General features: G+C 61.1%; 6 protein-coding genes across 6 annotated transcripts; 4 read left to right on the top strand and 2 right to left on the bottom strand.

Annotated features, from left to right (window-relative positions):
- Positions 1 to 405: 405 nt before the first annotated feature.
- Positions 406 to 5986, bottom strand: SPRG_10267 (hypothetical protein; the record flags this gene model as incomplete). The annotated part of the gene is made up of 4 exons (XM_012349223.1): positions 406 to 2344; positions 2395 to 4688; positions 4739 to 4919; positions 4973 to 5986. The coding sequence occupies 4 exons, from the start codon at positions 5984 to 5986 to the stop codon at positions 455 to 457; spliced, it is 5379 nt and encodes a 1792-aa protein (XP_012204613.1). The 3' UTR covers positions 406 to 454.
- A 534-nt stretch (positions 5987 to 6520) lies between these two features.
- SPRG_10268 (hypothetical protein) lies at positions 6521 to 10049 on the top strand. Its single transcript, XM_012349224.1, has 9 exons — positions 6521 to 6770; positions 6818 to 7011; positions 7065 to 7143; positions 7192 to 7358; positions 7405 to 7540; positions 7582 to 7712; positions 7757 to 8170; positions 8215 to 8401; positions 8454 to 10049. The coding sequence occupies exons 1-9, from the start codon at positions 6551 to 6553 to the stop codon at positions 10001 to 10003; spliced, it is 3078 nt and encodes a 1025-aa protein (XP_012204614.1). The 5' UTR covers positions 6521 to 6550; the 3' UTR covers positions 10004 to 10049.
- A 471-nt stretch (positions 10050 to 10520) lies between these two features.
- On the top strand, positions 10521 to 15420 carry SPRG_10269 (hypothetical protein; the record flags this gene model as incomplete). Its single annotated transcript, XM_012349225.1, has 9 exons — positions 10521 to 11146; positions 11198 to 11347; positions 11396 to 11518; positions 11569 to 11690; positions 11743 to 12171; positions 12223 to 12275; positions 12305 to 12595; positions 12641 to 14762; positions 14808 to 15420. 9 exons carry the CDS (start codon positions 10521 to 10523, stop codon positions 15392 to 15394), a joined length of 4503 nt encoding a protein of 1500 aa, XP_012204615.1. The 3' UTR covers positions 15395 to 15420.
- On the bottom strand, positions 15393 to 17154 carry SPRG_10270 (hypothetical protein; the record flags this gene model as incomplete). The annotated part of the gene is made up of 1 exon (XM_012349226.1): positions 15393 to 17154. One exon carries the CDS (start codon positions 17152 to 17154, stop codon positions 15421 to 15423), a length of 1734 nt encoding a protein of 577 aa, XP_012204616.1. The 3' UTR covers positions 15393 to 15420.
- A 48-nt stretch (positions 17155 to 17202) lies between these two features.
- SPRG_10271 (hypothetical protein) lies at positions 17203 to 18341 on the top strand. The gene is made up of 5 exons (XM_012349227.1): positions 17203 to 17233; positions 17281 to 17547; positions 17592 to 17830; positions 17880 to 18055; positions 18112 to 18341. The coding sequence occupies exons 1-5, from the start codon at positions 17228 to 17230 to the stop codon at positions 18279 to 18281; spliced, it is 858 nt and encodes a 285-aa protein (XP_012204617.1). The 5' UTR covers positions 17203 to 17227; the 3' UTR covers positions 18282 to 18341.
- Positions 18342 to 18623: 282 nt separating this feature from the next.
- On the top strand, positions 18624 to 23858 carry SPRG_10272 (hypothetical protein). Its single transcript, XM_012349228.1, has 10 exons — positions 18624 to 18804; positions 18852 to 19356; positions 19410 to 19911; positions 19959 to 20147; positions 20192 to 20497; positions 20547 to 21394; positions 21439 to 21755; positions 21798 to 21836; positions 21880 to 22224; positions 22287 to 23858. Exons 1-10 carry the CDS (start codon positions 18657 to 18659, stop codon positions 23807 to 23809), a joined length of 4722 nt encoding a protein of 1573 aa, XP_012204618.1. The 5' UTR covers positions 18624 to 18656; the 3' UTR covers positions 23810 to 23858.
- The last annotated feature ends 312 nt before the right edge of the window (positions 23859 to 24170 follow it).

A 24170-nucleotide genomic window follows, 5' to 3' on the forward strand; every position in this document is an offset into this window, starting at 1 on the left:
TCTGCTGCTGCGCCCCATCATCGGCGCCGCTGCCCATTGAGCTTCGCGAGCAGTGATGTATATTATCGCAAACGTCTCAATCGGAGAGGGCGTTGATAGGCATCGATGGGATTCGCTCAAATCTTCAAAGAACTGGCATTTGATTGGTGCCTTTTGTCAATCGCAGGTTGGCGCTTGTCGCGATGATATATATTGAGACGAAATCGATATATTATGGAGCACTGTTCCACCGACCCGACCCGGATTATATATAGGGGTATGTCGTTTTTAGGCTGTGGGATACAGATATCCATGCACCGATGCCACATAGATAGATAGATAGATAGATAGATAGATAGATAGATAGATAGATAGATAGATAGATAGATAGATAGATAGATAGATAGATAGATAGATAGATAGATAGATAGATAGATAGATAGATAGAGCAAACTCATTTATTCAATTGTCAAAATTACTTGAAGGTGACGATGAGCACATTGATCATGGGACCGAGAAAGTACATGAGCACCATGAAGATGGCGCAGCAGAGGCAGCACATGACGCGGTGACAGATCTTGGGGCCAAGGAGCTGGTTGAAGACCTTGTACGGGTTCCAGCTCAGCTTGAGGCGGCCGGCCGGCGGTGGCAGGAACGGGCTGTTGTTCGGGTCGTGGCGGCCGTACCCGACGGGCTGCGTGACCGCCAGCGGCTTGGGCACGAGCTGCATACTGATGCACACCTTGCCCATCGGCTCCTTTGCTCGCGTCGTTGGGTGTGACCGGTACATCTTGATCCACGTCGAGTCGGTCGGGTTCGTGTCCCAGAGCCCCGTCTTCTCTTTGATCATGCGGACCGTCTCGTGGTCCTCGTCGTCTTGGGCGGTCGCGAGCTTCTGCAGCTTGGACTGGGGCGGCTCTGGAAACACTTGCATCGGGCCTTTGGCCGCCAGCGCCTTCTTGAACGGAATGCCAAGGTCCAAGTCTCCTTCGGCGAGGCAGTCGTTCGAGCTCACAATGTCCTTGTCCCAGAGCTGGATCTTGAAGCGCGGAAACTTGGAGTTGTGCATCTTGTGCCCGAGCTTGACCGGGAACTTCATACGGTAGTTGAACGCTGCCTTGCCCTTCTTGGCGCGCCAATGGATGTCCGTGTCCTGGTGGTCGTCGCCGTCGAGCTCGCAGCGCACAAAGAGATCGTTCATTTCCGTCCAGTCGTTGAAGCTCGGCACCTCCTTCGTCTTCCAAATGATCACGCGGAGCTCAAACTCGCGCGGCGGCGGCAGCGCAATGTCGTCGGGCGTGTACACGGACGCGTCATGCGGCGACAGAATGTCGACCCAGAGGTGCAGGTGGCCCATGGGTGCGCGCGACGTCGGCACATACAGCGTGCGCTCCTCGACCGGCTTGGGCGCGAGCCGGTCGGGTGTCTCGAACGCCTCGCCCAGTGCGTGCCAGTGCTTGTCAAAGAACCGATCTTCGAGATCAATGGTCGTCGCGCCAATGAGACCGTCCGGGCGAAGGAGGTCGTGGTCCAGCGCGTCAATGTGCAAGGTCGACGCGCCCGGAAACGAGCAGTGAAACTCAAACATCTTGTAAAAGTCAGGGTCCACCGTGTCCTCGACGTAGTTTTTCCGGTCGTTGATGCCGTCCTTGCCGAGCGTGAGCTTGAGGTACGGGTCCGACTTGGTCGGCTTCCCGCGGATCCCAGACTCCATCGGCGCAAAGCCATACCCGTTGAGGACGTAGACGCGCACGTGGTAGGGCATCGGCGTCTCGAGCCGCTCCATGTCGATGAGCGACGGCTCGTCTTCCGAGAGCATGACGCGCACGAGGCCCTTGAAGATGCCCGCAATGTTGAACGTCGCGTCGTCGTGGTGCAAGTGGTGGTGGTGGGTATCGTGCATGCGCGGCTGCTTGGTGCCGTACTTGAGCGGGTTGAGGAGCGAGAGCAGCCGCGATCGCTTCTTCTTTTGGCCGATCGTGAGTGCATACGTCTCAAACGGCTTGGTGCTCAAGAGGGCTTCGAGGCCGTCGTTGATCTCTTCACGGTCTTTCATGTACACCTTGCGCTTCGTCTCGAACGCGTCGTCAGACGCTTCGTCCTCTATGAACGCAGTAAACTCACGCTCGGCCAAGTCGTCCCCAATCGAGGTTGGCAGCACTGGCAGTGGCGTCTTGAGCGCCGGCAGCAAGCCCGCGCCGCTGTCGACAAACGACGAGACCTTGCGCTCGACACGGGGTGCCGACTCGAGCGACGTCGGCGCGTCGTCGTGGTGCAGCGTGCCTTTGCGAATCCCCTCGACGTGGCGAAAGTCCATCCGCTGCGGCGGCAAGTAGCCTTTGCCCCACGGCAGTTTGGACGTCATCTACGCCGCAGAACGCATGAAGACGACACAATCCTGCACACATGACGTACGTCGATCGAGCAGTTGCCGACCGTCGGAGTCGTCCAGCCGCCAAGCCGCGTGTCCTTGACGAGCACGCCAAGCACGGGCGCAAACAACGGGTCTTCCGGGAGCTCTACTTCTTGCACGATACGGTGGAGGTAGTTGGGGTTGGCCGCCGACGGCCGCTTCGAGCGCTCGGTCACGAGCTCCTCGCCACCCTGGAGCGCTTTCGCGCCACCGAGCGTAAACTCAATGAACGGCAGCTGCATCGGCATGAACTGGAACGGCTTCATGTCGCGGAGTCCGAGCACGATGATCTCGAGGTATGCCTTGCGCATCTTCGGGACGATCGGGCGCGGCACCGGAAAGATCATGTCTGGCCGATCCTTCCGGACGACGATGACGCTCGTCAAGATGAAGCCTTCCGTGTCGCCTTCCTCTTGCTGCATGAGCGGGAACCACTCGGGCACTGGCGGCTCGTGCGCGTCGTTGACATGGCGCACGTTGTTGCTCGAGATCGGTACGAACGCCGACCCAATGTACTCGCTCGACGAGCCCGCAATCGTTTCGTCTTGGTCCTTTACGCGCAACGTCACGGGCGGCGCAAAGTGCAGCATGTCCACCGGTGGCAGCTCGACTTCAAAGCACACGGTTTCGTACCAGAGCGGGTTGACGGTCCGGTGGCGCGGCTTGATCTTGGTCTCGAGGCCACACAGGCGCACCTTCACATACGGGTCGCAGAGCCCGTTCGAATCCATCGCTGGCAGCTGGCGGCCCTGGAAGATGTTGACTTGGACTTGGTACTTGAGGCGCGTGTCGAGCTTGCGCGTGTCAAAGACCGAGTTCCACAAGGCTCTGGTCTGCATCGCTGTCGATTCCGTGCCAAAGCCCAGCGAGAGAAAGACGTTGCCAGGAAAGATCTCGTCGCCGAGCGCGTCGACCGAGTTGTCTTCCTTGAGCGCAATCCACTCGGGGTCGGCAATCATGTTTTTCTCAAAGAGGTGGCGCGCCGAGAAGCGCTTGAACGCGACTTGCTTGCGCACGCTGAGCTTGCCGTCGACACGGCCCTTGCACAGGTACACAAACACATCTGGGATCTGGTCCAAGTCTTCTGGAAACACAAAGTTGTCCGTCTCGGCGAGTTGGTTCCACACGACGATGCCCTTGTTGTTTTCGCGTCGTTCAAAGTTGAGCTCCATCGAGCCGCACGTGATCACAATCTGCATCTTCGAGTTGCGGTACGCACCGTGGGCGAGCGACGCCAGCTGCGGAATGTCCGAGCCCGACCCGACGTACGCGCGGAGCCGGTAGACCGCGGTCGGCGGGTACAGCTCGCGCGGAAGCGGCGCGGCCTTGACGCGCATGTTGGCTTCGTCAAGGTCTTTGTTGACGCGAATGTCAAACGGCACGAGGATCCGACCGCGGTAGAACGACCCCAGGTCCGGGTACAGCGCCATTTGGTCCTTGACCGTCTCGACGCCATGGAGGAGGTTGCCTTTCGCATGGTCCAGCGGCGCCCCATAGAGGTTGATCCACGTCGGCGCGATGGACCCACCGACGCTTTTGATGTACCGGAGCGACTGGTACGACGTCGCGACGAGCTGGTCGACGCCGACCTTGTCCCACGCCTTGGTCGCGATCGTGATCTTGTTGCTCAAGCTCGGCTCCCGCATCGCGAGCCAGAGCTCGTCGTTGAAGGCTGGGTTGAGAAGATGGCGCGCACCACTCAGCGACTTGATGCGCGTCCGGATCGATGCGTTCGAGCCGAGACCGACCTCGACGTACGCGTCAATGCCTTGCCGGAGCCCCTTGAAGAGCGAGTCCATGGGCGGGAGATGCTCGCCGACGTGGACGGTTGCGACGAGGAACTTGATATCTTGCTTGATACTTGGCGGCACAATAACGCCGTCGACGCCCGCTTGGCTCGGGCCCAGCGGCGGCGGGTGCACAAACTTGTCACCAGGTCCCGTGATCGTGATCGAGACGCGGAGGTAGCCCTGGATGCCCTTGCGCGGCGCAATGAGCGCCAGCCATTGGTTGCAGATTTGGTGGTTGAGGTTCGAGTAAATGAACGAGACGTCAAATTGCGCCTCGCCGATGAGCTCGGCGCGCGAGAGCGTGTTGGCGTCCATGACCCGGAGCTTGATCGAGCCCATCTCGACCGTGTCCTTGTCCAGATTGCGAAAGTTGAAAATCAGCGTGTCGTCCCAGACCGCCGAGAGCGCCTTCTTCTTCGTCGCCGTGTGCTGGACCTGGTCCATCACGTGCACAAAGACCACCGGGTCCGACGTGCCCGAGGCGTCTTTTGCCACCAAGTCGCTGGCTATATAGCATCAAAAATAGAAAAAACTCAGACGATGGCGAGGATCGAACCTTCAATCACATGCACTTGCACCGAGTAGTCGCCCGACTTGATGTTGATGGCTTCGAGCGCCTTGCGCTCGGCCTCCCGCGCGCGCTCGCGGTCGGCGCGCTCTTTCTGAAGCTCCTCGTCTGTCTTTTTGGGCACTTGTTTGACGTGGTCCGAGTCTTCCTTCTCGTCGAGGTCGTACATCTAATCCATGCAAGTAGATTGTCAGGCCAAGAAGTCATCTGTAGCAAGCGTACGTCGGGCGTCAAGTTGCCGGTGACCACATTTTTGACCTTGTCGAGGAGGTTGACCTTGCGCCGGCTGTTGGCGTCGATAATGTCGTCGATGTTGGCCTTGTAGACCCACTGGAGGCTCACGTTGAGCGTGCCGAGGTTGCGCTTGTTTTTGAATTTTTTGTTGAGCAGCTGGATCGGCACCGACCGCTTCTGCCCGTCGGTGAGCGTGTCGAGCGAGAAGCGCGCTTTCCCCAAAAAGTTGGTGGACGTGAGGAGGTCGCCGACGATCTTGTCTTGGTCGCAGACCTCAAAGAGGATGTCGGTGCCAAGCGCCGAGACTGGAATCTCAAACGTCTCGTTCCACACCGGTGTGAGCGTCTTCAACTTGGTCGACGTCTTGCGCACGTCGTTGCCGACCGTCACGCGCACAAATGGGTCGCTGGCGCCGTTGCTGTCGACACTCGGGAGGTCTTTCGCACTCTCAATCTTGACGATGAGGACGTTGGGCGGCGTTTGCAGCTCGTAGCTCGCGACCGAGTCGACGGACTCGCTGCGGCTGCTCATCTCGCGGGCCGACCGCGCCGTCGCGCTGAGCGACGGCCCGGACCCGCGCCGCAGGTTGGTCTCAAACTTGAGATACAGATCGCCTGTCGCGGGCCCTTTCATGCGGTCGACGGGCTGCACGCGGTACCCTCGGCTGATCGGGCCGTTGCCAAGGTTGGTGCGAATGTCCTGCATGGCGAGGTTGACTTGGCCGAGCGGGACGTCGCGGAGCATGTTCTTATCAAAGAGCGAGAACGAGACGTACGAGACCGTGCGCACGTCCACGTCGTCGCCGAGGAGGAACGTCTCGTTCCAGACCGGGTTGACCGTGCGCATGACCTGGCCCGTCCGCTTGTCGCGGCTGCGGATGAGCTCGTAGTTGCTGTTCATGAACGTGATGACGACATACGGGTCGGACGTCTTGTTGGCGCCAAAGCCGTCCGTCCCGAGGATGTTCTCGGCGCGGACGACGGTCACGAGGATCTCTTCCATCGTCGCCGGACGTTGACCAAATGAGCTTGCCCACAACGAGAAAGGCAGCAGCAATCCGCCGCTTCTGATTGGCTCCTGCCACTTTGCCCCAAATGATCGACGCGATTTTATTGGTTCTTTGAAGTCGTGGGCCCGGATTCTAACCTTCCGCCACACAATCCGGCGCAGCCGAGAAGACGAGCTGCCAACCGAGTGCGACGACGACAGGATGACCGCCTGGTAATACACACAGACCGGGACAGGCGCCATAGCGGCAGAGCTGGACCCGCTTCGCCAGCGCTACGTTGCGGCCTCACGTGATCGTGTCCATGCGTTCAATGGGCAAGAGCGCCAGTCCCGCGGCATGAGGAGCTTGCACAAAACGCCTAGACTACTGGCGGCTGGTTCATCGATAGAATAGCCGGCGACCGTGGAGGTGCCAACGTAGTACATCGCTTCCTATACCAATGGTCTTGCACACCGCACCAGACATCCTATTGCATGGCGTGCACACGATTAAGTGCAACCAGATGGCGTTGCCAATTCAAACGTGGCGGTTAGAAAAGACAGCGCGAAACCGCTGGCATGGAAGAGCGGTGCTTCTGGAGCGCCCGCGCCAATGCCACCAGCGCGTGTGCCAAGACGACGTGGACGGCGTGTGGGTACGAGAGTCTGGTGCTGACGCCCATTCTCCTCCTCTGCGTCTACTGGCTCGCGTTTGGCGTCTACATGCTCCGGAAGGACGACTCGACCACCAAGCTCTTGACGTTCGACGTCGCGCGCATCCACGACCCGGTCGCGCAAGGTGGATTCTCTCTGCTGTAGAAACGCGAGCTCATCATGCGGGCGCAGGCATTGCTATTGCGCTCGCGCAGCGCCGGCACACGACCGAGAAGCCGTCGCACTTTCAGCACAACATGAAGCTCTGTGCCATGTGGGCCGAGTGGCCCGCGCTCTCGTACGCACCGCTCTCCGTCGCGCTCAAAGTCATTAGCGCCGACGAGCCCATCAACTCGGTCATTTTCTCGCTCAACGTCACCAACGAAGTCGGTGCCATGCCCCTTGTTGACGTGGTCGTCACGGTATTATTACCTTGTAGACCGTCAACGTGGCGGTCGCATGCACGTGTGCCGTGCTCGTGAGTAGTCTCTGGCTCTACAAGACGTGGCGGCGTACAGGTACAATGAGAATTCGTCCGGATGGACAAGTTGTCTTATATGCACTAGACGACCGACTCTTGCGCCGGTTTGCGTACCCCATCACCTTTGATGTGCTCTACATTCCGCTCGCGTCGACGTTTTTGCGCATGGCGGTCTGTCCGCTGGGCCACGATCGTGTCGCGCTGCCGGATGGCTCGACGTGCGACTGCCTCGATCGCTATGGTTTCTTCTGGGTACGTTATCGGTTGCGCGACGGACATGACAATATTGTCCACATAGGCGATCGGGTCTGTCGGTTTCGTGTCCATCTACTCGTGCGCTATCTACTACAAGATGTTTATCGAGCCGACAGGATCGACGATGGACTTTCGATTCGAAACGAGCTTCCAGATCATCATGGTCATGGCCCGCACGCGTACGACTTGATGGATTTTTGAGAAGTTGAACGGTGTCTAGTCAACCCACTGCTTTCGATGCTGGCCAACAGTGTTGGGCTCACGCACCAAGCGGCCCGTGCCGTGCCACTCACCCTCGCCTTTCTCGCGTCGTTGTCCTTCTTGCTGCTCGCGGCGTACAAGACGCAGCCGGTACGTTGTCTAGGACGAAATACATGAGCGATGAGGATTCCTAGTGCATTGGGAGCGGCCGACTGCCCAACAACATCCGCGTGCTTTCGTTTTCGAGCTCTCTCTATACCACGTTGTGCGTCCTCGGCTTTCTTGTGGCGGGCGGCCCTCCACAACATTTGCACTACTCGCTCGGGCTGCTCCCGCTCATTTGGGTCACTGCGTGGGTCGTCAACAGCCGGCGCGCCGCCAAGTTTCACATCCCGAGCCTGACGATTGTCGAGCTCCTGCACGACCGCACGCTGCAAGCCAAGACGGTGGGCGCCATCGCCGCGTTGCATGTGAACCCACTCAACATTCGCGCCAACGACTACGAGGCCATTATCGCCATGGTGCACAAAACGGTCAAAGTTGCTCGACTTCGCGAGCTGCACTGCCGTCTCTACTGCGCGCGCCTTCTCTGGTTTTGCCACATTGAGGTGCCGATCGTAAACATACTACGAGAGAGCTAACGTAGAAGTAGAGCTATCGCCGAGCAGGGACGCGTGTCGGGGAGCCCAAACCCGAGCTTGCACTCGTGCCTGGTCTCTGGTTCAAGGACGCGTCCAATGACGTACGCACGTCGTCTCGAAAGCTGCTCAAGGCCAAGACGCGCAACGTGTCGGCACAGCTCGCCAAAATCAAGATTCGTCACATCGAGCATGTCACCGGTGCGTTTCAACTGTGGACAAGTCGTCTGTGTTGACAACCTGTCGCGGGTAGATCCAACGGCGTCGACAACACCTGTCGACAAGCCGGCCGTGCGTCGGGCCCGGCCGCCGTCGCTCTTCCAGTCGGTCAAGCGCCTCCTCACCGTAACGTCGCCGATTTCGGCGCGCGCCATGCAGTATCGTCGCAGCATCGTCAGCGTCCCGTCCGTCGTTGACAGCAACGGGTTCTACGTCGTGGCGATCCGGGACAAAAACTGGATCGCCAAGCTCGAGGCGCCAGACCCGGCGCTTCAGCAATTCGACGCCCTCTACCGCGCTGTGCTTGAGATGCTCGAGCAAAGCTGCACGTTGGACGACCACGAGGCGATGTTTGAAGCCGCATCCTTCCTCTTGCAATGGTACCGGTCGACCTACTTACGCTTGAACAAAACCATCTACTTGCATGTGGTCGCGACATTTTGCGCGCTCCCCGACATTGCGAGCGCCGCCGACGCCACGTACACGCTCCACCAACTGACCATCGAGCTACGGACACTGTCCGCCGACCTCTGGCTCGCCAATGCATCGGACTTGAACCGATTTGTGAGCGCGCTTAGCCACCCGAGCTCGAAAACCGTCGCCTGTTGCGCAGAAGTGCTCGCGCACCTCTTGGCCGCGGCCGAGACCAAGTCGTCCGTCAACTTGTACGTGCTCTTGATGCCAAGCTCGATTGCGAAGCTCCACGCGGCCTTCTCGAATTGGCACCGCGACTTCCGCATCAGCGACAGTCTCGAGCGCGCGTGCACGAGCTTGTACTGTCTCCAGCTTCGCTCGACGCTCGGGAAGCGCACCTCGATTGGGACGCGGCAGCAGTCGACCACCAAGATGTTTGTTGCGCTCGTGACGCAGATGACGTCGGTGGTAGCCCGGCCGATCGTTGCGAGCCTGAGCCGGGGCAACTCGGTGCAGTTGCGGACCTTGCCGACGAGCATGGGGCGGCGCATCTCGTTTGACACCCGCGGTTTGATGCGCGACGGGTCGACAAGAAGCATCGTCTCGAATGCCCACGTGCAACCAGGAGACCTTCCGCGGAGACCGTCGCACGGCGCGAACGAGGTCGTGCCGCCACCGGCGCAGCCCAAGCCCATGACGTCGCAAGCGCTTTTAGCGCAGTTTGAGGCATCGCCGATGCTGGCTCGCCACCGTTCGATGCGAGAGAGCATCAAGCCACGTGCGAAGAAGAAGGCGTCGCCCGACCACTGTACCTTTGTGACGCCCGAGATGCTCGTGGAAATTCAACGTCGACGCTCGCTGCGGCAACAAATGCGCGAACTCCTTGAAACCACATACGCGCGCTTCGAAACGACCTTGCCTCGGACAATGACCGACAAAGGCCGGCACAACGCCAGTGCGATTGATGTCATGATCAATTACACCAAGGTGCTGCAGCTGTACGTCGAGGCCGAGGACTGCGCGATGGCCGACTATGTGGCGACCGCGCTCGATCCATCGCTGCGCAACTTCTTTCTCACAAATGTGCAGCCGTTCATGAGCACGTACCTAGCTCGCGTTCGCGCCTCGCAGCGTCTTCGCGCGTGGTGGCGACGCACCTCTGATCGATAGTACTAGTACTAGTAGTTGGTTCCAAGCCACGGTAAAGTATTTTTCCCTTTGGAGAGCACTTTTCAGAAGATACGTTGTCGAAAGTGGTCCGGCGCCAAGCATCTTGTGCTTAGGACGCCCAGGGTAGAGTCACCCGCCGCCCCATTTCTTGTCCAGCCACAACGGGCATTGTCGCTGATCGCCGCATTGTATTGGAACAAAAAGCACGATTCAATCATCGATTCATCAATAATTAAATGTGGATGTCCTCTTGATTCGAACGAAGTTGTGGCGCGGTTCCAGAGATGGCCTCTGATACGACCAAGGTAATAACCCTTGGATACGACGGCCGACCTCCATGGCCCGTCAATCTTCAATCGAACATCACCACATGCCCCAGCTTTGAATTTCGACAGCAATCGGGATCTGCCAAATATATTGCAATGTTTTGAAATATATTAAAAGGAATGTAACAATATATTGCAATATATTAGAGCGAAACGACGCGGATCCGAGCAGTTGCTAGAAAGGTCGCTTGATGAACCCAAGCCGCAGCAGCGGGTCGGTGGCCGCAACGTCGCCCGGGCGGTCGGAGCCGCTCTCGCCGTCGCCCAAGAAGAAAAAGGTGTTTACCGTCGCGCGGCCGTTCCCGTCGCCGCTGGACTTTGTACCGACGCACGATGCATCCGCGGTCGACGAGCGCAAGGCCGCGCTCAAGGCTCAAGTCCGGCGCGACGCCCATGGCAAAGTCAAGTTGCACTCGGCGCTTGGGACGCAGGACGACGTCGAGCACTTTAGCGAGTACCTCACGGCACCGATCCAAGGCGGCGCCAAGGGCATCCGGTCCGGGCTCAAGCGCAATGGGAGCAACACGGGCTTGGGGCGAGGCCCTAGCAACAAGAGCCTCCTCGGCAACGAGACATCGCGATCGCGCGCGTCCACCGACACGAGCAACTACACGAGTAACAACAACAACAACACCCACAACGCGAGCTGGTCGTCGCTGCCAGCGCTGCAGACACCGACCGAGAGCTCGCCCGCTGCGATTGTCCAGCGCACCCAGCTCATCGAGTACAAGAAGAAGCTGCGGCAAATGCCTATCCACGAGCGCATTGCGATGGCGCGCGAGAAGAACGTGTTGTTGATCTGGGAAAAGCGCAACCGGTAGAAAGGATGCATACGTAGTCCTGAGCGACGAACATTTGCATGATGTAGCGAGTGGGAGCAGTTCAAGGCCAAGATTGCGCACAAGCTGCACAAGTCCCAAGACGACCTCGTTATGAGCAAGGCAGGCGAGTACCGGCAGCAAATGGAAGAGTATGACCTCATCAACAAGGCAACACCGCAAGTCGAAAAGCACGGCAAGTACGGTGCACTGCGGCTCTCGATCACTGTAATCACCGCGGTGCGTAGTGACTATTGGACCGTGAGCTTGCGCGACGAAGGCACGCGCTTCGTGCCTGTCGGGAACGTCTTTAGCGGGCTCTTCTGCCCTATCAAGGAAGACAAGAAGCCATACTCGGAAACGATTCGCCGGTACCTCGACGCTCCCACGTGATTTCTTGTCATCAAAAGCGGGTTGCTAGCCCGTTTGACCACCCTCGCAGCGAGCACACCGTCAAGCCGAACGACCCGCTCGCGCTGCGAAAGCGACAGCTTCGGAAAACATTCAAGCCCTTCGCCCGCACGTCATTGACAGTCACCACTGGTACGCCGGAAATCGAGTCGTATGGTGTCAAGTAACGAACGCTGTAGCGAAGGGCTCAAGGTCGAGTCCATCGACCTCTTTGCATGGGCGGCGTCGTCGTCGCAGCACTACTACGATGCTCTCCTGAGTCTTGAGCGCAGCCAGCCTGCGTCCGTCGCAAATCTGCACCCGGACACACCGAGCCTCTCGCGTGCCAACTCGCAGCTCGCCCATGTGCCGACGGGCCGGGCGCCCTTGTCCCGCCGCATTGAAGGCCCGTGCATTCAATTTCTGGCCCATGCAGGCGGGGACCCGATCCAAGACGAGGTGATGCTGGCGTTCCATACACCCATTCGCGCCGTGCAGTCGTTGCCCGTACACATCTCCAACCCGAGCACATATACGGTGCAGTTTCGCTGGACGCAGTACGGACCCTCGCACCGCGACTTTGCTCCAAAGGCTGCGGGTCTCTCGCCGCGCACCTTTGTGTCCCACGCGCAAGGTAGTCGATCCTTGCGAATTGATACATTGATGGTTTCAACGGCGCGGGTAGGGTTTCTCTTGCCGGGCGAGGTCCGGACCTTGCAGTTTGGCTTTGCGTCGTCCGTGCCCGGTGCTTTTTAGAGCGATGGAAGATCTCGATTGACCCGTCGCTGCCCGACAACAACACGGTCCTGTACGCCTCGGAGCACGTCGTGCGTCTCAATTGCATGGCCATCGACAACCGAGCGCCCGTCCACACAAGGGCGTTGATCGAGAGAGCGATGGAGACGCGCGCCGTGCCCTCGATGGTCGAGACGCTTGTCCGAGACATCCTTGGCAACATCGAGTATCCCGAGAAAATCAAAGTTGACGACGTAGCCGAGGACAGGCGTGCCGTGTTCGAGTCCACGAACGGCCGATTCTGTGCCCACTACGACCCCGAGGTAGTACGAGTTCACTTGATAGATTGATACAAACATCGGGGGTAGATCGTCGCCCAAATGCACCTTCTCTACGACCGGGCGCAGAATCTTGTTCTTGCGGATGCCCAAGCCAAACTCGTGACGCCAACGAACGACGCCACGTCGCCGCGGAATGTGGCGCCGCCTCTGGACACGCCGGCGTGGGACGGCGCCTTCCAAACGCTACGAGCGATGACCAAGGCCGCCGACGTCATTTCGGAAGCCGCTGCGATTGCGGCGGCGGCCGAAGAAGCCGCGCGCAAGGCGGCCGCGGGCGACGACGAAGACGACGACGAGGATGACGAGAACAACAAGTCCTCGACGCCGAATTACAAGCCGGTCTTCCAAATCACATGCTGCGAGCTCGAGCTGCTCGCGCAGTTTCGACCGCACGACGGCGCCTTCTTGCAGGCGCAGCTCAGCGACCGCTTTGCGTGTCTCTGCAGTGAGATTCCGGTTGTGAGCTCGATTCTCAAGCACGAGTCGTCGGGCGATGCTTTTTACGACGAGCTGTATGCCCAAGGGCGCGCGTTCATGGCCCAAGCCGTCGACGAAAGCGTCGCCGCCACCATCGCCTTTGAATTGGAGCAAACAACTTCAGCGCTGAAGCGGGACAAGCTTTGGCTGGGGTCGGTCGCCACCGCCTATCCGGCGCCGAGCCCAAGCGACGACCGCACGGTCTTGCTGTACGTCGACTTGGACGTGGCGCACTGCTTTACTGTGCGCGCGCGGGAGCCCATCGTCGGTACCGAGACTGACGTCGGCACCGAGTGGGGCTGGATCGACGGCATCGACACCTTCATCCCGCACAAGATTCGCGCCGTGGCCACGTGGCTCGCGTCCCTCTGTGAAGCGCACGAAGCCGCGTACGACAACTCGCGCGATGTCACGGTGACACTGGTTCTCGTCACTCGTATGAGCAACGCGCGCGTGATCAAAGACAAGAAGGGCAAGAAGCGCAAGCAGGCGCCACTCGCCGCGCCCGACGACGCGACTCCGTCCACGGCGCTGGTGGCGCAAAAGCTTCAAGAGACGCTTGGGCGACCTGTCGAGTACCTCTCGCACATGGAGAGTTTGCACGACCGCTTGCGAAAGCCACCGCCGTCCTTGTCGTCGACGCCGTCCACCGCGTTCGTGACGCCGAGTGCGAGCCCCACACCTGGCGCAGAGCCAAATCCGTCGCCCGAGCTGACGCCTCCGCCGTCGCTCCAGGTCCACATCGTGCTCATGGAGCACATGGAGCTGCTCTTGCACCCACCGCCCCGACCGGACCCCATCGTTGTCGACGACGCCAAAGTGGCCAAAGAGGACGCGAAAGCCAAAGCGCCGGCCAAGAAAGGCAAGGCCAAAGACAAGGAAGACGACGAGAAGAAGACGGCGGCTGTCGTGACGCCCAGCGTCCTCTTGGTGCGCGAGGCCCCCGTCTACGCGTCCGACGACGCCAAGATCGACGCGGTATTCAGCGGCACGTACGCCGACGTCGTCTCGGAAGGGTTTCGATCGCTCGTGGACGTGACGGCCATCAACTCGTTTGGCGGCGACGACTGGAGAAGCATTTTGGCGCTGCCTGCGACGCCCTTTGTCGGGCCGGCGCTCGCGACAGAGATGCATCGTCTCGCACCGCTGCTGCAGCCGTTCGAGAGCCGCGTCCGTCATGACGGCACGCGCCTCGTTGTCGTCCTTGGCGGCAAATCGCTCGTCTCCAAGCTGTGGCTACTGGACTACCTCTTGGAGATTGCCGATGCCATCTACTTGGTGGGCGGCGTCGCCGTCAGCGTCTTGCGGTTCCTAACGGCGCCCAAGGCCATACAAAAGACGCTGTCGCTGCCAAATGAGCCAGGCTTGACGCTGCGTGTGCTCGACCGCGTCCGGAGCAAGGCCCGTCGCCGTCTCGTGCCGCTGCTGGTACCCAAAGACTTTCTTGTCGGCGACGGTCCGATCGAGCCAGAAGTCGACAACGACGACGACGGTGCGACGCCCGGCGACGACGCCCAAGGGCGCAACACAGCACGTGGTGACGACGACGACGACGATGCGGATGACGCGGACGACGACGATGACGACGGCGACGAGGAAGACGAGGAAGAGGAGGAAGAGACCCCGAAAAAGAAGAAGAAGAAAAAGACACCTGCACCCGTCGCCGTCCCTGGTATGTGGTATTGTAGAGGCGCGGTATCTCAGGTGTCGTTCGTAGACGTCGTCGTCGTCAACGAACCCGACGAGCCATGTGACAGTCGCCCGACTTTGCCGTTTGAAGGCACGACATTGCACGTGCAACACCTGGATTTGGACGAAGACGACGCGACGGCGTGGCTCCCGCTCGACAACATGACGCCGGACATGCTCGCCTCGTCGTTCCAAGCCGTGCTAGCGAATGACGGCACACCGTTGCCGCTGCCGTCGACATGGATCCAGCGCGTCTATGACGTTGGTCCGCGCTCCGTCGCGAGTTTAATCGATCGCCTTGGTGCCCCCAACGACCCCGTCATTGTCGCCGGCCTTCCAGGGATTGTCGAGTGCCGGGACTTCCAAGAGAGCACGACGGCGCTTCTGTCGGCTTTGAAGCCCAAGAAGGACCTCGTTGTTGTCGCGGGCAGCACGACGGCCCACTGGTTGTGGCAGCTCGACACGGACGAAAGCAGTCTCAAGCTCATTGATCCGTCATCGACGCGTAGCCGGGGCGTCCTCTCCTACTACGTGGCCGGGCAACGCCACCCGGCCCTCGCCGCGTTGCAGCGCAGACAGTCGTCCATTTCTGGCGACAAGCAGGAAAACATGTAAACAAAATTGCATTGTATGATTCCCAATCAATGCGGGTGGTTGCAGTTGCCGCACTTGGTCGAAAACTTTTGCGGCCGGAAGCGGTCGCAGGGACAGCCAAACATCGAGCACTCGCGGTGGAGCTTGACCTCTTGCTCTTGTCGATAGTCGACGCAGCTCTGCATCGCAGCGTCAATCGCGTCGTAGAGTCGACCAGCCGCGCGGGGCGGCGCGACGACGCCCGATAAGATCTCAGACGGCTGGATGTGCCGGCCGTAAAAGTCGCGGTTCGCGTCCGACCGGCAGGTGATGACGGCACCGTGCAGCGAGATGCCTGCAAAGAGCCCTTTCGAGTGCGAGTAGCTGTAGTTGGCGCCCAGGCCGTTGCCCTTGGCCATGGACGCAATGACGGTCGCGGACCGTCCGTACGGGCCCATCGTCACGTCCAAGCCCGCGCCGATGGTAATCTGTGTGTCATGGAATTGCTGCACGGCCTTGGGGGTGCCGAGAATGAGCAAAATCTGGACGACTTCGCCGCCGCCTTCAAAGCCTCCGCCGAGGCCGGTGGTGCCAATCGCAGCCGGCGCCGACCACGTGCCGTTCGGGAGCTTGGTGATGACGAGGCCCGACCCGAGCTTGGCCGTAATGAGCAAGCCGGCTTTGACGACAGTCAGGAACGCCAGCCCGTGGGCACGTTCGAGGAACGCGACGGGAATGCGCCGGTCGAGGTTCGTCGGGTCGAAGAATTGGCGCAGAATTTTACCTGCGTTTTCACACTCGTCTTCGATCGACTGCTTGAGTGGGACGGACTGGAACCATTTCTTGGACTTAGGCGCTTCGCTGGCTTTGTTGGCGTTCGCAAACGCCGAAATGAGCTTGTCCTGGAGCGGCTGCAGCATCGGCGCACAGGCCGTACAGACGCGTTGGGGGGCTGCCGGGTCGAAGCCTTTCGCCAGCGCATGCTCATGGCCCGGCGGAATCAGCATCCGCGTGGCCGAGCAGCTCGAGCACGTGTCGCGCCCGCACTTGCGGCACTGGCGCTTCCGGTGCATGAGGTCGAAGGTCTGCGCGCAGATGTGGCACGATGGCTTGTCGGAGCGCGACCTCGCCTCCTCGACGGGCGGCGCCGTGTACGTGGCCGGCGGCGGCGTCGAGAGCGATGACGACGACAGTGTCGACGACGACGAGCCACCACCCTTTGGGCGGTGGGCCGCGAGGTACACGTAGGCGTTCATGAGGTCGGCGCGCTTGGCATCGTCCGGGATGAGTCGCACGAGCTGCGGCATCATCGACTCCATCATGTACTCGCCAAAGTAGCCATACACGTTGGTCGTAAAGGCCTCGGCGGTGAGGCGGCCCTGGCCGTAGTGCTTGCAGTCGCGCTTGAACGCCTTCACCGCGCCTTCTTCGTCCTCGCCGCGGTGCGCCGCGCGCACGGTCGCAATGATGCGCTTGTAGAGCGACGTGGCTTCGTCGCCGACGGCGGCGGGCGGCACCGATGGCGCAGCTGGCGTCGACGCGGCTGCTGGCGCGTAGTAGGAGGAAGGCTCTGTCACTGGCGCCGGCGCGTAGTAGGAAGGCATTGCCACTGGCGCGTAGTATGATGGCGGCGGCTCTGCCGCGGGTGCGTAGTAGGACGACGGCGCCGGAGCATGGGCTTGGGGCGTCGGCGTTGGCGTAGCGTGTATGTCTCTCTGCGACGGCCCCGAGTCGGCGCCGCACTCGGAGCAGAACCGGCGGCCGTGCAGCGGCGTCCCGCACTGTCGGCAAAACTTGGCCATCGTCGACTGGGATAGTATTGCAGTAATCCCATTGCAGTATCCGGATAAGGATTCGGCCGTTTGAGATCCCACCATGAAGGTAGCGGCCGGAAGCGACGAGCGAGGCTGCATGATGCGACCTGGTAGAGCCTCTTCTCGTTCGGGTCAGCGGTCGACGTCTCCGTGGTCTTTGACGGTGCGAGCAGCCGCGCGATGGACGGCGACCTCCAGATCTTCTCGCCCGACGAAGCCGTCTCGGGCCGCGTGCTTGTCGCAGCCAAGAAGCTCGAGCACGTGGGCATCAAGGCCGAGCTGCTCGGCGTCATCGAGATGACGCAGGAAAAAGGGTACCCGTTCGAGTTTACGTCGTCCGTGCGCGAGCTCGCCCCCGCTGGTGCCATCGACGAGGCCCAGGTAGCACGACGACGTGTATGATTGTCTGCAAGCTGGCGCCGTAGGAATTTGGCTTTAGCTTTGGCAACGTCGACAAGCCGCACGAGTCGTACTACGGCAAGAGCGTCAAGCTGCGCTACTTTGTACGCGTGACCATCGCGCGCAGCTACGCGACCAACGTGACGCGCGAGCAGGACTTCCTCGTGCACGTCCGTGGCGCTGCGCCAGAGATGGACAGCGCCATCAAGATGGAGGTCGGGATTGAAGACTGCCTCCACATTGAGTTCGAGTACAACAAGGCCAAGTACGCTGCTCTTGTATGTGCTACTACCGGCGACGTCAACGACGAGTAGGTACCACCTCCAAGACATTGTCGTCGGCAAAGTCTACTTCCTCCTCGTGCGCATCAAGATCAAGCACATGGAGCTCTCGATCATTCGGCGCGAGGCCGCGGGTGGCGGCGCCGACAAGGCGAGCGAGACCGAGACCGTCTCCAAGTTTGAAATCATGGACGGCGCGCCCGTCAAAGGCACGCCGCATATTTGCCCACTTGATACTTTTAGTTGATACATAACCACTGGCTAGGCGAGTCGATTCCCGTGCGTGTGTATCTCGGTGGCATGCCGCTCACGCCGAGCTTCAAGAACGTCAGCAACAAGTTCTCGGTCAAGTACTTTCTGAACCTCGTGCTCGTCGACGAAGAGGACCGTCGCTACTTCAAGCAGCAAGAAATCACGCTCTGGCGCAGCACGTAGCACACGCTCGTCTTCTTGCATATATACTGTATGGACGATGATGAGCATCCTCCTCCTCACCGTTGGTCATTGCATCTTGTCCCGACACACACTCGCAATCTACATCGTCGAGGAAGCGGTACCGGACGCTGTCCAACCGACCTGTAATGTTGGCCTCCTCTCGCTCCATGCGCCGACACGTTCGAGCCGTGACGCAAATGGCTTTCTTGCCGTCTACCTTCCAAACCATCGCCCTTAGAGGTCGGAAACCAGCCCTCATGGTCATAGAAAGACTCGCAACGGACGGATCTCTTTTCTTTGAACGCGGACGACAGAAAGGCGGGAGATTCTCGCTGCCGTTTCCATCAATTTGTTGCGAAACGGGCACGCGCGACCATGCGCGCGCTGGCCAAGATACCGTGGCCGGCCCCCGAGCCCGTGGACTTGCTCGCCGAGTTTGGTGCGACCCTTGTGGGCGACGTTCCGGCCCGCCCTGCGCTCGCCTCGGCCGTGCAATTTGACGCGAAGCTGCGGCGCCTCCAAGGTACACACGCCATTGCGATCGAGGAGCCCATGCAGCAATCGATGTAGCGGACTCGCCGTACACGCGGCCTGTGGTTGCGCGCGATGTTCAAGCCCCCTTGACACATGCCCAAGTCGCCGCCAAGCGAGTGCGCCACTTCGCCTTGAAGCACTTGGCGCTCGACTGGACGTCCAACCAAAAAGATGCATCGGACACCCTGCCCCTGACGCACGCCGCAGCGTCGGAAGGTCCCGGTAGCGACGATTTCGACCTGCAAACCTGGCTCCGCGACGCCAACGCGTGCGCAATCGACCCACAAACGAATGTGCTGCACGCGACCGCGGCTGCGGCACCGCTACCGTCCGTCACGACGACGTCGCCTACCGCACGCACGCTCCATGCGCCGTTGCTGCCCAAGCGAAACCGGCCACATCGACGGCCATCGCCAACCACAAAGCGTACCAAGGCCGTGTGCGCACCCGACGACGACGACGACGACGATGGCAGTGCGATCGACGATATCCAAGACACCGAGTACATACTGCCTTTCGAGCATTTGAAGCCGCAAGACGTGTACAACGCATGGTGGAATACGCCTTGTGGATTCTCATGCTGCTCTCGAGTAGATCGACCATGCAGCACAAACGAGCAGGAACAACGTCGCCAACCAAGGAGCTCCGCCGCGCCAAGTCGTTCCACATTGCAAAGTGGCTCACCAAACGCATGCAAGAGCGCGCGTACTCGAAGGAAATGCAGTCTCGACTGGCGGCGACGCTCTCGGCCAACGTCGGTGGCGGCCTCTGGAAAGACCAAGTGGCGTCGCAGCTCGCGACCGCGATGAGTGCCGACGTCGTCTTTGGCGATGGCAGCGACGGGAACGGCCGGCCCTTCGCCGACGACGCCGCGGCCCTCGCTCTCGTGCTCGAGCGCGAGTGGATTGACACCAAAGCGCGGGATATCCACGACCGTGCGACCACCGAGTATGCCCAAGGCCACGTGCCCGAAGCACTCTCGATCCTCTCGGCCGGCGCCGCGCTCTTGCAGGCGACCACGGCGGTGGCCACGCACAAGTCGTCCTGGGGCTTCAACTATACGCTCGAGGTGCACGCCAAGGCGAGCCTCCTCCAAGTACGACCTGTGTGCAATGGACCGTGGACCACGGATGTGCTATCTAGATGCGGTATCGCCGACGGCACCTGCGTCGGGCCAGAGCGGCCTTGCGACTCCAAACCGTGTGGCGAGGCTTTCACGACCGCCGCCGCTTCAAGCGCCGTCTGTGGCACCGGCAGGCAAGCGCGCTGTACATTCAGAGGTGGTGGCATGTCCGCACCGCCGACAAGGAGGCGATGCGCCTTCGACTCCAGGTGCAGAAACAGGCGTCTTACCTCTCGCTCTCAAGCAGCCATAGACAGCGGCCCGACGCAAGCTCGCGTACCTCCTCGTGCGGCGCATGCGCAAGGCCCACAAGGTCTTGCGGGCGAGCATCCATGCCTGGCTCGTCTGCGCCCTCGCGCGCCTGCGTCTGCGTCGCGCGATCCGCGCTGCGACCAATATACAGCGTCTCGTCCGCGGCTTCCTCTCGCGGCGAGCGGTTCTGCGCTTGCGCGATCGCATCGTCCGCGACGAAGTCGCCCGCAGCAGCCGCGAAGCCGACTACATCCAACGGTTCACAGCGATCCGGCTCGAGGATTTCCTGCTCTTTCTCCATCAAGCGGTATCCGGATATCGATGGCCGTGTCCGGTTGTGACAAAAAGGCGTGTAGGGGCAGAGCCACGTACACCAGCTCGCGCAGCGACTCAAAGACGAGGCGACGGCGCGGAAGCGAGCGCGCGCGCATTGGGCGCCCGCGGCCATGCGCCGTGCGGCGCTCGAGGACCTCTTTGCCTCGTACGACGTCGACGGCTCGGGCACGATCGACGTCGACGAGCTCCAGCATCTCTTTGACGAGCTCTGCATTCCGATGGACGCTGCGTCGCTGGCGCAGGCGATTCGCCTCATGGACACCTCGCGCAATGGTAGCGTGGACATGAGTGAGTTTTGCGCGTACCTCGAGGCGCCGCCGCCGCAGTCCAACGCCGGTCTCTGGAAGCTGCACGCGCAGCTCCAGCTCCAGCGCGTGGCCAACTGGTTCACGTCCGCGACGTTCAAGAACGAAGCGAGGCGCCGCCTTGTGTACGACGAGACGCAGCGACAAGCGCAGCTTCTACGCACCGAGTTTCGCATGACGGAGCACCCGCGCTTTGCCTGCCCCTACTGCGGCGCAGCGTTTGCCTTGTACCGGCCCTTTTGGCGCCATATGCGGCAGCGACAGTGTCCTGCCGCGTCGAACCGCCGGCTCGACACAGCGCATCAAGTCGACGCCGACGACGACTTGGCGGCCGTCGAGCAAGCACTCGTGGATGCGCGGCTTGTCGAGGTCGAGCGGGACGTCGCTCTGTACATGGCAACGTCGCCAGGGAAGGCCGACCTCGCCGCCGACGCGACGCGCCTTCAGCAGCGCTACCTCGCGTTGCGTCAGCGCCGAACGCTCCGCGATCTAGCACACAACAGCAACGCTATCTTAGAGCTCTACCACAGCTACGACATGGCGGAAACCAACGCGCTGCCAGCGTACTTGCCACTGAACTCGAAGAAGAGAAGTGACCCGTGCGTAGGTTGCTCGTGCCCGACATCGCAGCCGACGTGGGCCTTGGTCGCGCGGAGCTCGCACTGCATTTTGCCACCGACCACGCCGTGACAATGGACGAGGTCTTTATAGCCGTACGACGCGCCTACATTTCGCTCTCGTGGTGCACGCGGCTGCAACAACTGCTGCCGTCCTTTCTCTTCACGTCGTCGCGGCGACAGCGCCGGCTTCGACAGGCCGCCACGTGCCTCCTCTTGCGGGAGCAGGCGCTCGCCGAGGCATCTGTCCGAGCGGCCTTCCGGTCGGCGCACCCCCCAGTCCTTGTCTGTCAAGCGTGTAACACAGGTGTGCTAAATCCTCGAGTCCGCGTTGTCTGAGACGTCGTAGGTTTGTGGCATGACGCGCGAGCCCGGTTGCATCTCCAAGGTAACCGGCAAACCGTGCGCTCGGTGCTGAATACGCAGTGTAGATGACCGTTTTCATGCGCGGGATGCGTCGTACCGCCACCGGCGGAACGCGCGCATCCACCTGACGGCCACATCCACGAGCCGCTTGGTGCAGCTCACGCAGCTCTCGCAAGATGCGGTGCGCGCGCAGGCCATGCAAAAGGCACTGCGATTTTGCAAGCGCCAGGAAGGGCGACGCGCAATCCACGCTGTAACCAAACACCTCCTCACACAGCTCGCACCCCAAACCGCCGTGAACGAGCCGCGTCGGCTGCTCGATGTGGCCTTCCAGCTCGTCGACGTCGACCGCGTTGGGTCCATTCCCGCTGAGAGTGTTGCGCCGGTCCTAGCGTTTTTGCAGTGCACCGGTAAGGCAAAGATGGCGACGCTGCAAGCTCCCACCGAGCGCGTCCATCGCTCTACCTTGGAGCGCTGGGTGCTTCCACTGCCGCCGCCCAAGCCATGGACGTTCGAAGCGTTTGGCGCCACCGACGCGCGACCGCTCTGGCAACGCACGTGGTCGCAACGACGTATCTGCAGTCCAAGGCGACCTTGGATGTTGTGCCGCATGTGGACGTGCACGCGTACTTGGCGACACCCGTCGGGCGACAAGCGATCGCAGACGAAGAAGCGCTCTTCGGCGCGCTGCAAACGACAACGACGACCGACCTCACCGCGCTCGTCCTGCAGCAGCTCGACGTGGATCGCTCGCGGCGCATCCGCGTCGAGCATCTGGCCACGCTACTATACGTCCTCGGCTATGCACATGCTACTCGCACGGTGGCGACGCTCCGCTCGGCGGTGCCGGCGTCCGACGGCCATGTGCCATCGGACACGCTTCGGGCGTGGCTCACGGCCCACCCACCACGCCGCTGCATGCTCGGACGTCGCTGGCGACTGCGATGTGTGCGCACGCGCCTCGCCCGCGCCGTCGTGACGGCCCGCTACGAAGGCAGCGCGGCGGCGTGTGCCCCCGATCCGATCTCGCACGATGCGCTTCTCGTCGCCAAGTCGGAGCACTTTAGCAAGAGCGCAATTGGCCGAGACGCAATACGAACCAAGGTCGCGGAGCTCAAGCGGCTGGAAAAGGTCTTTGCGGCATCCACCAAAGGCGTGCGAGGCCACGCGTGGCGCTCTGCACGGGCCCGCTTCCTCTTTTGCCTCTTTGAACGTGGCCACGCCGGCGCCATCGAGCTCGTCGACGTGCCTTGCGTCTTGCGCGACCTATGCCATCCGTTGCAGAAGGATCCCAACGTCATGGCGCGCATGCTTCGATTCCTCAACTTGGAGGCGACGACCACGACCACGATCTCGGAGACGGCGTTTCATCGGTGGCTCGACACGGACGCCGGTCGAGCGCCTTCGCGGCGACTCGCGTGGCGGCCATCGACCAAGGCGCTCGCCACCGCCGTCGTGCGCTTTGAGCATCGCAGCGACCTCGGCCAGCGCGAGGACGATGTGCTCCCACTGCATGTACTGGCCAAAGCCGATATGTACTGCGCCAGCGTTGCGGGGCAGCACGAAATTGACGAGGAAGAGACGCACGTCCAGGCGCAGCTAGGCCAGCATAGGCGCAAGACACGCGGTCTCGCCGCGCTCGAGCACAAGGTCGCCTACGCCGCGCTGCTCTTTCGACTCGTCGACGCCAACCATACAGGCCGCGTCGCCGCCCATGCGCTCTCGACGCTGCTCGGCCTCTTGCAGCTGCCCAACGATCTGCCGCTCGCGCACTGCATCGCACGCGACGTCGGCGACGCGACCGGCCACCTCGACGAGGCGGCGTTCCTTGCATGGTACCGCGGTGCGCTGGACCGCCAGTCGCTGCGCACGCGCCTGCTGGCTGCGCTGCGGCAGACGCCCGTGCGCGCGATAGCCACTGCTGTCGTGGCCGCACGCTACCGCCAATCGCGCGAGCAGCCCACCGAGCCATCCGAAGGGTGCATGGCTCCATAGTACTACCTGTATCTACCATCATCAAAAGAAGAAGCAACGATATCTCCGACGCAGCTTCAGTGTACATTCGATGGCTTCTTCTTGACAGAAAGCGCTTCGAATTCGAGCGTGGGATGCGATGCCGGAAGGCACCGATACACTCGCGGCTTGCGTTGATGGGCCCTCCATGTTGCAAGTGGGCTAGCAATGCCCATCGCGCTCGCCGACCCGCCGCTGCATTGTCGCCGGACCAATTGATTGCCGTGGTCGAGTACACTGTACGAGTCCAATGTCGCGGACCCGGCAAGCAAATGACCTGGTGCAGCGAGTGGAAAGTTCTGTGAGTAATCTCGGCCCGCCGGCCTCATATAGCTGCTAGCTA

The sequence above is a fragment of the Saprolegnia parasitica genome (genome assembly GCF_000151545.1).
Source record: "Saprolegnia parasitica CBS 223.65 unplaced genomic scaffold supercont2.51, whole genome shotgun sequence".
Lineage (NCBI taxonomy): Eukaryota > Oomycota > Saprolegniomycetes > Saprolegniales > Saprolegniaceae > Saprolegnia > Saprolegnia parasitica.

Coding starts and splice junctions, on each gene's coding strand:
- SPRG_10268 (XM_012349224.1), top strand. CDS start 6,551: ATGGAAGAGCGGTGCTTCTGGAGCGCCCGCGCCAATGCCACCAGCGCG. Junction 7,359..7,404: donor ATCGCTATGGTTTCTTCTGG/GTACGTTATCGG, acceptor TTGTCCACATAG/GCGATCGGGTCTGTCGGTTT. Junction 8,171..8,214: donor TCTGGTTTTGCCACATTGAG/GTGCCGATCGTA, acceptor ACGTAGAAGTAG/AGCTATCGCCGAGCAGGGAC.
- SPRG_10272 (XM_012349228.1), top strand. CDS start 18,657: ATGCGCGCGCTGGCCAAGATACCGTGGCCGGCCCCCGAGCCCGTGGAC. Junction 20,498..20,546: donor TGCTCTTTCTCCATCAAGCG/GTATCCGGATAT, acceptor AAAGGCGTGTAG/GGGCAGAGCCACGTACACCA. Junction 22,225..22,286: donor AGCGTTTTTGCAGTGCACCG/GTAAGGCAAAGA, acceptor TCTACCTTGGAG/CGCTGGGTGCTTCCACTGCC.
- SPRG_10271 (XM_012349227.1), top strand. Junction 17,548..17,591: donor GTGCCATCGACGAGGCCCAG/GTAGCACGACGA, acceptor CTGGCGCCGTAG/GAATTTGGCTTTAGCTTTGG. Junction 17,831..17,879: donor TTCGAGTACAACAAGGCCAA/GTACGCTGCTCT, acceptor AACGACGAGTAG/GTACCACCTCCAAGACATTG.